Genomic DNA, 12,411 nt, shown 5'->3' on the forward strand with positions numbered 1-12,411 from the left:
GCTTTGTACTGGTAGTATGCTTGCATTTGGAAAAAGAAAACATACATATAATTTCATCTATTTATATCCACATATAATCTTTAAAACTTTACAACATGTACAAAAACATAATCTTCAGAAGTTACAGCTGTCCAAATGAATGCTTTCCACTCGGCATCTTAAATGCATTCTATTTTAAACACAGAAATAACATGACAATAGTTAGAATAGTAACATGATCATGAACGCATGTCTATAGTAACGTTCGAACATGCTGTAAGTCACACCCCCTTTTCTCAACAAGAGCATCACAAGTGGTTGTCAATTCTTGTAAAACTGATAATCCATAACAAAAAATAAAACTGAACTATTTCTGGTACAATATTCACTGAGTTGCGTTTGTTATGTTCAAGAACAGGTTCATGATCTTAAACTTTCAACAAAACAAGAATCTTTAATAGCACAATCATGTGTCTCTCTCAACTTATTATACCACATCGAGTTCGGCACTATACCAATCTTTAAACTGTCATTTGAGTCTTTTAAAACTATTATATGGTCATGTGTATGCCAAGTTTCATGATACTTTCATGGGTCCAGCTGCCAGCAGCAGGTTTTTCTGTGTAAAATGAATGTTGAGAACTGGAGTGGCCTTTGTTGCAAACGATCCTATGAGGAGATTGGGAGATTCATTCCTGAAATGAAAGAAAAATTATTTTTTTTTATACTACAAACAATAGCACCAACTATCACAAAATAAATACGTCCTAATTTTAGGACATCAAGTTTGGTGATAATTGGTTGCATGTTAGCCAAATTAGAGAGTTGACACTGTAAGTACAGCTTTTACCAATTCGAGGGTTATTACTCTTTAAGTTGCCAATTCAAGGGTTATTACTCTTAAGTGACTAAGACAATGTGGTTGGTCATGGAACCTGACCAGGATATTCTGCCCCTAAACATAATTGTCTAAAGTTGGTGATTATCATACTTAAGCTTCTAATGTTATTGACAGACCAGACAAATTTAAGGTTATTTCCATAATTAAAGGCTGATTCCTCTCTAGTGACCTGAGCAATATCGCAGGATATTGAACTTGTCCAAAACATCATGCCTATACACATTCTGATAAAATTTGGTCATGATTGGACAATGGATTCTGAAGTTACTGATCGGACAATACTTGATTTAGGTAATCTCTATTATAACAAGAGCTGTCATAAGACAGCGCGCTTGACCCAACCGCTTTGACTTAGAAGTGAATACAATAACGATGTATTATGTGCCTGTCAAAAGCAATAAAACAATCAAATGAAAAAGTTCACAAGAATCGTGATGTGACAAAACCAGGTTTTAAATGATTGGCAGAAGAAGTTCAGTTTCAACTGCTTTCTTCTTTTTTTTTGTAACAGTGACCTTGATCTTAAGGGCTCCAAACACAATCCCATGGAAGTCATCCATAAACTCTTCCTACATATCAAGTTAAGTCACAGTATGTCAACCATAACTGAAACAGTAATCTTTTGTTAGAAACAGTGACCTTGACCCTAGGGGGCCAAAAGGCAATCCATGAAAGCTCTGCATAAACTTGACCTATATACCAAGTTTGGTCACACTATGTCGACCTTGACTGTCGACTTGAGTTAATCAGTACTAACCATATTTCTATTTTTAGCAACAGTGACTTTGACCTAAACTATAACTCTGGGGGGCCCAAAACACAATCTCAGGAAAGGTCTCTATAAACTCTTCCTATATACCAAGTATGGTCACAATATGTAGACCCTTACTTAAGTTATTCAATACCAACCATTTTTCTATAAATAGTAACCTTGACCTTGATCCTAGGGGCCTCAAACGCATTCCAATAAAAGGTCTCCATAAATTCTTCGTATCTACCAAGTTTGGTCTCTTTATGTCAAACCTAGCTAAAAAGCTAAAATTATTCAATACATAAGGTGACTTTGAAGCTGCCCTCCCACCAGCCCGCCCAAACAATGACGCAAGTCATTCAATATGAAAATGTGGTTAAGAATAAAATTGTGCCTTTCAAAAGAAATTAAAAGAAAAATTTAAAAAAAAAAATTAAAAATCATTCAAGGGCCATAATTTGTATGTAGGGTTGAAATGGAGTTATGTTCCTTGTTTTAAGATGGTAGCCAATAATTCTGTAGTATTAAGTGCATTAAATGAAGGGTATATAAGTTTTTTATTAAAATCCCAACTTGCCCTAAAACTTTAACCTGCCCTTAGACTTTAACCTAAGTCAATCAGGGGCCATAACTTGTATGAAGGATAATATGGAGTTATTTAATCTCATGTGTGATGGTCCTGAACAATTTAGTGAAGTATTAAGTCAATTGAATGAAGGGTATAAAAGTTATCAATAAATATCCCAACCTGCCCTAAAACTTTAACCTAAGTTCAATAGTCAATCAGGGGCCATAATTTGTATAAAATATAATATGGAGTTATCTAACCTCGTTATGTGGTGGCCCTTAACAACTGTGTGAAGTGTTAAGTCAATTGAATGAAGGGTATTGCACTTAGAGAAAATCCAAACTTGCCCTAAAACTTTAACCTGCCCTAAAACTTTAACCGAATTCAATCAGGGGCCATAACTTGTATAAAGGATAATATGGAGTTATGTAACCTCATTATGTAATGGTCCTGAACAACTATGGTACGTATTAAGTCAATTGAACGAAGGGTAAGGAAAATCCCAACTTCCAACTAAAGCCCTAAGACTTTAACCAGATGCCGACGCCGGGGCGAGTAGTATAGCCCTCCTTATTCTTCGAATAGTCAAGCTAAAAAGGGTGATAAATCTTGAGCAACTAAATCGATATGGCTGGTTAATAAACATGTCTGAGATAATATGCCTATACGCATACATGCCATATTTCTGAGAGGCTTCCCAGGGGATTTTGGTCTGAATTCCAGGGGATTTTGATATTATACCAGGGGATTTTTTACACTGTGAAATTTTGCGCAATATCAACATTTAGCTTAAGCAATTTTTTATTTTTTTAAATTCCAGGGGATATGGATCCCCCGGCGGGGGACCAAGGGATTTCCGGGGGATTTTTCCCCCCACCAGGGGATATGGCATGTATGCATAGCCACTCATACCCACTCATGAAATATTTATTTTTTGTGTTCACAATGTTATATATATTGCATATCTTAAACTGAAACAAACAATTATATAGTAACTTTGAAAACCAGACAGGCTTAAATGTGACAAGACATATTATAAGTCAGATTTACATATGAAAAAAGGATTTTTACCATATAAATAAAGTATATTTTTAATTGTTTTCATATACTCACACAGACAATGAACTAGGTATGCTGGCATCCATGTCCTTATCTGTTTCCTTGATGACTTTAGTGACGTCCCACAGCTTCACCGTGTTGTCAAGACCCCCTGGAACAATGACATGCATTTTAATTATATGTAACTACCATTTATTAGACAGAATTGATTTCGCAATTAATTAACAATTTTTTAGTCTTTTATAAATACGAAAACTAGAATTTCAAAGAAACAAGAGGCTTGTAAAGGCAATTCAATCATCACAGTTTTAATCATGTATTTTTCTGTAGGTAGGATAGACAAAACCCTAAATAAAGGTTACCTGAAACCAGTACTGAACCACATCTGCACAAGCACAGTCAATACACTGATTCTACATCCCATTAGAAATGTCATAAAAATAGTATATATATAATGGAATCTTACCTGAATCCAAAACTGAACCACAACAGCTAAAGCACAGTGTATACACTGATTCTACATCCCGTTAGGAATGTCCTAATAGCATATATAATGGAATCTTATTTGACACCGGACTAAACCACATTTGCTATAATACAGGGAATACAGAGTGTAAGTATGGTCATTTTGTAACATAATAAATACCCATGTATAAAGGAAGCTTACCTGATGCAAGTGCAGAGCCATATAAGCTTTAGCACAGAGAATACAATGTATTTGAATAGCATCTCATTTGGGCTACCATGTTTGCAATCAAAATTCCCATGTTTAAAAGCTAATCTGATCTTGTATTGAACCACATCTACCAAAACACAGGGAATACACTGTGTTTGAATGGTCTCTTATTTTGGCTGGCATAAATCCCGTTAGAAATGTTCCATATATAAAGGAAGCTTACCTTAAGCCAGTACTGAACTACATCTACCAAAACACAGGGAATACACTGTGTTAGTATGGTCTCATACTTGGGCCAGCATAAACCCCATTAGAAATGTTCCATATATAAAGGAAACTTACCTGAAGCCAGTAAAGAACCACATCTACCGTAACACAAGGAATACACTGTGTTAGTGTGGTCTTATGTTTGGGCTCGCATAAATCCTGTTAAAAATGTTCCATTGATAAAGGAAGCTTACCTTAAGCCAGTACTGAACCACATCTACCAAAACACAGGGAATACACTGTGTTAGTATGGTCTCATACTTGGGCTCGCATAGATCTGTTAGAAATGTTCCATTAATAAAGGAAGCTTACCAGAAGCCAGTACTGAACCACATATACCAAAACACAGGGAATACACTGTGTTAGTATGGACTCATACATGGGCTCACATAAATCTTTTAGAAATGTTCCATTGATAAAGGAAGCTTACCAGAAGCCAGTACCGAACCACATCTACTAAAACACAGGGAATACACTGTGTTAGTATGGTCTCTCATTTGTGCCAACATATTCCCATTAGAAATGTCCCAAAGGCATATGGTAGCATCCAGACCTGTCAACAAATAGCAAACGCTTCATATATAATAAATTCTCAGCAATAATAAACTATAGAAACTCGCAAAGCATGAATGTCTAATTTGATATCTACTTACTTATAACTTGAAAAACATCTTTCAAAAGAGATTGTGTATCATGTACAGTGATTGCATTATAATTTTGTCTATTTCTATCAATATAAGTATCCAATGAAAACCAGGGTATTTTTTAACCAAAAAGCGCCACAGCACATACCACAGTAATAAAGCAGTTTAACTCAGCAATTATGAAAGCCAGAGTTATGGGCCTTGCTGCTATGCGTGTATTCCCTCTGGTTTACAACATGTTTACCACATTTCATTTTAACATTTTAAATGCTTTTTGAGTTATGGTCAAGGGTTACCGTAAGTTCAACATGCCATCAATAACAACAATGTAGAGGCTATGACAATACTACTTTTTTTCTTTGAATGAAACTAAATTTCAGTTAACTAAAGACATGTCCAATAGTTTGTCAGTAAGTGGTGTCAAATCACCTTGTATTGTTCCACTTAGTTAGTACATATATGGTGAAATACAAACATACCTGTTGAAATACAAACATACCTGTTGAAATACAAACATACCTGTTGAAGCTAGATATTTTCCATCTGGCGAGAAACATAGGCTGTGTATTGCACCCTGAAACAAAGATGTGAAATTTTAAACCTTGTAGCATAAAAGAAAAATTTTGTACCATGAAATATTAATGTAGAATTTTGCACCCTGAAACATCAATGTAGAAATCTTCAGCTGAAACAAGAATGTATATTTTCAATTTCAGTTGAGAAAGGGGCATAACTCAAAAAACACTGACCACAGTAACAAAGTTATAGAACTGGCACAAACCACCATTGCCAGTATTCTAGGTGTACATAGCAAACCTGACAAAGTTCTAGGAACACAGTGACCTTGACATTGAAGCTAAGGACCTGGGTCTTGGACACAACAAATCATCATCTTATGGTGGCCAATTCAAGGTCATTTATTAATGCCTCATAAATAAAGCAAACAAATTATCATAGGAGATTCTTACCTTATGACCAGTAAGTGTCCTAACACAGGACCCGTTCAGCACATCAAATATCCTGACAGCACGATCACTGGAACCCGTGGCAACGTAGTTTCCATTCGGATGAAACTGTACGCACTGAAATAGAAGATGACAGTTTATAATCCTTAACATGATTGTCCAAACACAGGACCTATTGGAAACACTGAACATCTTGAAGGCGTGATTACTAATAATGTAGGACCAAAGTTTCTATTCAGGTGCAGCTCCACACACTTCAGTAAGAAATACACAAAAAAATCGTTTTAGAAATTGTCTTATGATTCCTCAGTCATTCTTATATTTTATTTTTTTTATACAAATGAATGTAACTGAAAATAAGATATAATTCCTTCCCAGCCATAACCATCATTAAAGCAACACCTTCTGATCTGGCAAGTATATTTGTTTATATTCATAAATTAAAAAAAAATAACTACCACCTTGAAAGCCTCCCATTACCCTACTACCTGACAGTTACAACTATCGATGAAATGATGGCTTTGTTTTAAATGTTCCAATAACCTTAACAATCACAATAAGCATCATTCAAATGATGACAACTTGTTTGTTTCAATGTTGACAAATTACACCACAATTTTAAATGTTCATACAACCATCTAGTTGTATCTACAGTGGTATTATGCATATGTTCCCTGACTTTAGATCTAGAGTAACCGGGTTCGAATCATGCTGTCAGCAGAATTTTTTTCATTTCATTCGATTTTACTTTCTGATTTGTTTTTTACCATTCCATTTATGAATTAATTTCATTCTAAGCTAATCATATGATTTAAAAAAAATTAGGAAAGTTTTGTTTTTCATTACATCAAAGCATCTGCTAATGGGTCTTTAATATCTACACTGAAGCCTCACTTTGGTATCTAAACTTGCACACAAAATCTAATTTACCTCAACTTATTATTCTAATGAAGTTCAAATAATTTTCAATACTAAGCAAAAATGAAGACAATGATATGTCACCCTTAAATTATTTTTTCAAATACAGAGCTTCTTACATCAACATCAGCGTAATGTCCAGCAAATATCCTGACAGGCTGGTAGTGGTCTGTTGTCCACAGTCTGGCCACCCTGTCATGACCACCGGACACAAAATAGTGACCATGGGGGCTGAAATTGGTAAAAGGACAATAGTCCAGTGGCCATGAGGTCTGATAAATAACCTAAGTATTTTACCTTAGAAATGGTCCTGACATGGAATAAAGCATGTGAGGATGAATGGCTAACTAAATTAGAATCTTAAATGTTCTGACAGTATATATCAACAATAGAAAACTATTAAAACACAGAACAATTTACTGACATTATTAAACATTATGATACATTACTACAGTTTTCTTCATAAGCCAAAAGAGATATTGGTATATGAGTACACCTTATTTCAACTTGGGTTTTAGATCAAGATTGATAGGAAGGTGCTGCACTCTGTCCATTGTTGGTATCACCCTTTTGCCCACTTGGGGACAAGCATGTGCACTCTTCTGCCTTCAGAGAATTGAACTTGTTAGGTAATCAAAAAATTTCTTCTTTGTTTTGTTTAAAGGCTTATTTCATAATTATAAAATAGATACAAACTTAATATATCTGGCAGTCAAAACCAAAAACTACTTCAATCAATTACATTTCTAACAAAGTTCTGAAACAATTTGCCTTTTTCACTCTTTTAAGCACCCTGTCCCTTTTTGCAGCATCCAGCTGTTTCCAAAACCTAGTTTCAACTTAATACCTTCTTAGACTACCGGTACATGTTTAAAGAATGAAAATGCCTGTGCCAATGGGGTTCTGCATAAAGGAAGCCATGATGTTTGACTCTCACCTAAATTTCACATCCCAGACAGGGGTATTATGGCCTTTATATGATACAAGATTGGTCCACGTATGGAGACTCCAGAGTCGAACTGAAACAATAAGTAATTCAAGTGTGACGAACAGAAGCCAAATAAGGAAAAAGTGTTTATTCACTGATTTTACACATCAGAATTATTAAGACATAATACTTGTTACATGTTCTTACAGTAAGTTATATAAAGAAATGATAAGTTTACGTTTAAACATCCTCAATCTGAAATTGTCAGGACCCAGAATTTTATTTCAAAATAATGATATTTCAGATTGACAATTTTAGAAAATGACAGAGTTTGCAAATAAAGATGAAGTAAAATATTAAGTCTTGAAGATTGTAATGTCAGTTACACGTTACCAACGCCTTACATTTGGTTTGAGTTATCTTTCAGTATACATAATTGTTGCATTATTTTTAAATAAATGACTTCTCCTGGTGGCTTTTGGAATTGTGGCGCCGCACGCAATGTGAGGAGCAATGATAATAACAAATACATGTTTGATATTCAATGCATATGAAAACATTTCTATTTTTTTCTTCGAAAATTGTAATTACCGGTGCCATCCTCAGAACATGATGTGAGGCTGCTTTTATCAGGAGAGAAGCTGGTGTTAAACACTGGGCCACTGTGACCTGTCAGCATTTTACAGTCTTCAGCAGTCCTTTCATCCATCATGCGTTCTAAGACATCATCTGTATAGGATAATAATGATAAATGATATCCATGATATATCGGGCAATTAAAATGATATTATAACAATGCCGCTAATGGTAAGGTTCATCTGGCAAGATGCTTCCATTCAACACAGAGCTACAGAGTGTGACTTGTCAACAGTTAGGCCAAATTGATAGTACTTGCTAGATGTACATGCATTCTACCAAGTTTCATATGAATTCTTAACACTTCTTAATCTGATTTAGATCATAAAACAAATTACATTTCCTTCAAATAATCCATACATTACCAGATCCTTAATCCCTTAACATGCTCCAAACCAATTGGTGAAAGACAGCTGAATGAAAATTGCATAAAGGTCCAGTAGAACTTGGTTTATCCTATTATTGGCTGGAAAATTTGCGTTATACATCTTACTTTAGCTAAACAACAGTTACCCTTGTCACAGTTTCATCATAAATACAAAGGTTTTTACAATATCTCAACTTTTTCTCTCAATAACAGACAATATAGCATGTAAAGATATCATTGTCACAAACACTTACCAGCATCTTTGTCAATGAGTTCCAGCTCGTCCATTTGTTTCATGACGCGCAGTTTGTTCGGAGTGAGGGACCAGATTTTGATGTTCGAGTCACCGAAACATGTACACATCAGGCTGGAGTCTTCCGATATGTCTATACCAGTGATTCTGTAATTATAAAAATAATACATTCAAAATGCAAAGATAGACGCCAAGAATATTTCTTCAATATGAGAGAACAGATGTGGATGTTAAGAGTCTTATAGTCAAGGAAATATGTACATATAAACAGGGGTTCTAACAGCTGATAATTATAAATCCTGTAAAATAGCCAGAGGGATTTTGCCTAAAGCAGGGTAAATGGGCTTAATCACCTTTTGAAATTGTTTCCCAATTCGTTAACATTCATTTCTAGGTACTACCAGTTTGCAAGCACTGCATTTATAAAATGCTTTCCTGGCTTGCTCAAATTCTGGGTTTTATACAGCAAGGCTCGTTCAAAAATGTTATGCCAAGTAGTAGTTTTAAATCCTGATTCCCTGATTAATCCTGAACTGTAGAATTAATCATATTAATCTGGTATCAATGTTATTTATTAATGTTTGTACCTGGAATCATGCTTTTTGGAAAAATCCTTACAATGTGAAAAATCTAAGTGTAATATGCTTGCAAACATCATCACTACTTTAGAATCTAGGTTGAAATATATTAATGTACCAGAATGCATCATTCTTGGCTTGGTGCATATAGTAGTCCAAGGATTCTTCTACTGTATTGCTGTTTTAAAATTTAACACTTAAAATGCCTGAGGAAAGAGTTATTTAAAACTAATTGTACCTCCTGATACAAAACTAGAGTGACGCGAAGTTAATGCCAAAGATTTGTGTATGTGACTTGCCCCTTCACTCTAGAATTATTAAAGCCACAGTTATTGGCCTTGCATATTGTCTCTAGCAACATGTGTACCAAGTCTCATGTAAATATCTTGAACAGATTTCGAGTTATGGTCGATGTAACTTTTTGTGAAACAACAGTGACAATGACACAATGCACCAGTCAATTGTAACCATGGCCCCCTCCAGGTCTAGGGGTATACCGGGGATAGCCGGGGAAATGGGCTGTGATTTTACCCGGGCTTGGGTGGGCCGAAAGTCAAAGTCCCCGCTATTCCCTGGACCTGGGGGCCATGGTTACAATTGACTGGTGCACAAAGGCCATGACAATGCATAAAAAATTTCTTACAAAAAAAACAGATGAAATATTTGAATACATTAATTTTTTAACATTTCAAATTCAAACAGTGAATCTCTTATTGAGTAGAAGATAAATATCACATGAATGCAAAGAATAATATTATGAAAATCATGCTGAAGAAATGAAGTTTATCACTACACCTACCCCTGTATTGCATTATGGAAGGTATAGAAGCAGATGGATGGCAGGGAGGTGGGCCCCATCTTGACCCTCTTAAGGGCCTCTCTGTAGGCATTCACTCTCTCTAGCTTATCTTGGTCCTTCCTGAAATATGGGCAAACATTATGCAAGCTATATATGGTAGGAGTTTGGGCCCCATCTTGACCCTTTTATGGGGTTCTCTGTAAGCATGCACTTTCTCTAACTTCTCATGGGTCTTCCTGAAACATGGGCACACCAGAAACTGTGATATATCATTTAATATGAAAGGTGTAGACAGTAAGATTTGGCCTCTTTCTTTTCTCCATCACAGAGACTAAAACATTACAGTGATAAACTTTACTTTTGATTTCAGATTAAGGATTATTTGTTTAAAGTTATAAGTTTAAGATCATTGTGCATAAATAAGATTCAAACTATTTTTACTCACAGTTCTGGCATGGGTATCCGGTTTGTAGCTGGTGCGTTTGGGTCATTCTTTGATTTCTTTGTAAGCAATGGATCTTTTTTCTGCTTCTTTTTCTAAAAACACAAAGTATTGTTTAAATAACTGCTTGCAAACAACTTAGCAAAACATGCTCTGCAAACAGTTTAACAAAGCATTGTAGCAGCTCAATCAACAACTTAAACAACGACTCCGGGAGGTCAGTTTCAACTCTTCCGAGAGTTTTGTTTATCACCATGCCATTCTTTTTGTAATTCAATAAGCCAGCTGAAATACAACAAGCGCAAACGTTCATGTATGGATGTTTTACAAACGTCCTTAGTAATAGGTTCCTGGTGATATGTAACAGAATGGCATTATTAATAGCAACAACACTCAGTATTCAAATGGTATACAATTCTTTATATAAAGAGGATTAAGGCCTTTTTTGCAGATACCGCCCATTGCCTATCTTCCAATGTGAAGTTTTGTATGGATAGTTCAGCTCCCGATTAACAAAAAAATGAAATTGCTATTCAAACTATTCAGAAATGGATATTCTTTGTAGCAATTTCAGTGCGAATAATCAGTATCTGTGAAAAGGACCATTACATAGGTGGTCATTCAATATGGAAATTTTTTCTTTAATTGAAAAATTTTAGTTAATAAGTTTACGTTTTGCATGACCCTATATGTAATATTCTGTTTATATCATATAAAAAGTATCTTTATATTGCATACAATTTTTAATGCTATTCATGTATGATGTCACATCAAAAGTATAGAATGATGTTTTTTCATGATGGCGACTAAATTTAGGATATAAATGGACTCACAAAAAATCAAGTGTACAAAGGTAGTGATCACTTTTCTAGGATAACAATTACTTAATGTTATATGCAAGTACAAAGAATGTACATGCTTCAGCTCAGACAGTTTCCATGTCAGGGAAAAGAGGAATTTGGTCAAAACTTGGCCAACACATTCATGCAAAATTAATGACTGTAGTGTAGAAAATGGTAGACTCAAAGTAATGGGGATCTTACACCTTCACCATAAGTTGTAACCTTTGTACATTCATGTTCTATTTTACTATAACATGGGGCTGACATGATGTGCAGCACGGACGAACCATGTATTTCAAAGAGTTTTAACTGTCACTCATTAACAAACATGCATCTTATTTTCATTTTACATCTCACTAGTAAATGAACTCAATAATCAAGATCAGTATCATTTTCTATTGCTTTTATTTCCAGTATTGTTCAACATTTCTCTCAAACTCAATGGACAATTCATTAAAACAGGCAAGACCAAAACAGCCAATATAACAAACAACAGAAAAGCCAAAGAGTATCCAAATGTGTCAGCAAATGAACCAATCAGAACGGAGAATGTCAGTTTGCCCAGGACTTCTGCGGTTGCCATGGTAGTGTAATGGCTGGCCTGAATTGCACTTGGTGACCTTTGTGAACAGTACATCATCAAGGTGAAGGTCGTTGTTGTGACTACACCACTGCCTAGCAACATGGTACACATTAGTAGCACCACGATTCCTGCAATAGTATGAAATAGGTATGATTATGTTGAAATAGTAAAAATGATGATTGTTGTTTTATACAGTTTACCTTCTTTTTGAAAATTATCTGCTAGAACAAAAAAATACAGGCATGATATTAATGT

General features: G+C 35.0%; 1 protein-coding gene across 1 annotated transcript in view; it reads right to left on the bottom strand.

Moving 5' to 3' along the window:
- Positions 1 to 48: 48 nt before the first annotated feature.
- LOC128239766 (transcription initiation factor TFIID subunit 5-like) overlaps positions 49 to 12,411 on the bottom strand; it is a 35,017-nt gene continuing 22,654 nt past the window's right edge. The window contains exons 5-15 of the mRNA XM_052956186.1: positions 10,735 to 10,826; positions 10,290 to 10,409; positions 8,914 to 9,059; positions 8,248 to 8,385; positions 7,666 to 7,747; positions 6,848 to 6,959; positions 5,814 to 5,927; positions 5,365 to 5,419; positions 4,632 to 4,754; positions 3,313 to 3,409; positions 49 to 674 (exon numbers count right to left, since the gene is read on the bottom strand). Of these exons, the coding sequence (XP_052812146.1) occupies positions 557 to 674; positions 3,313 to 3,409; positions 4,632 to 4,754; positions 5,365 to 5,419; positions 5,814 to 5,927; positions 6,848 to 6,959; positions 7,666 to 7,747; positions 8,248 to 8,385; positions 8,914 to 9,059; positions 10,290 to 10,409; positions 10,735 to 10,826 (1,197 nt within the window). The 3' untranslated portion in view covers positions 49 to 556. The remainder of the gene's footprint in view (positions 675 to 3,312; positions 3,410 to 4,631; positions 4,755 to 5,364; positions 5,420 to 5,813; positions 5,928 to 6,847; positions 6,960 to 7,665; positions 7,748 to 8,247; positions 8,386 to 8,913; positions 9,060 to 10,289; positions 10,410 to 10,734; positions 10,827 to 12,411) is intronic.

Source organism: Mya arenaria, chromosome 7, assembly GCF_026914265.1.
Source record: "Mya arenaria isolate MELC-2E11 chromosome 7, ASM2691426v1".
Taxonomy (NCBI): domain Eukaryota; kingdom Metazoa; phylum Mollusca; class Bivalvia; order Myida; family Myidae; genus Mya; species Mya arenaria.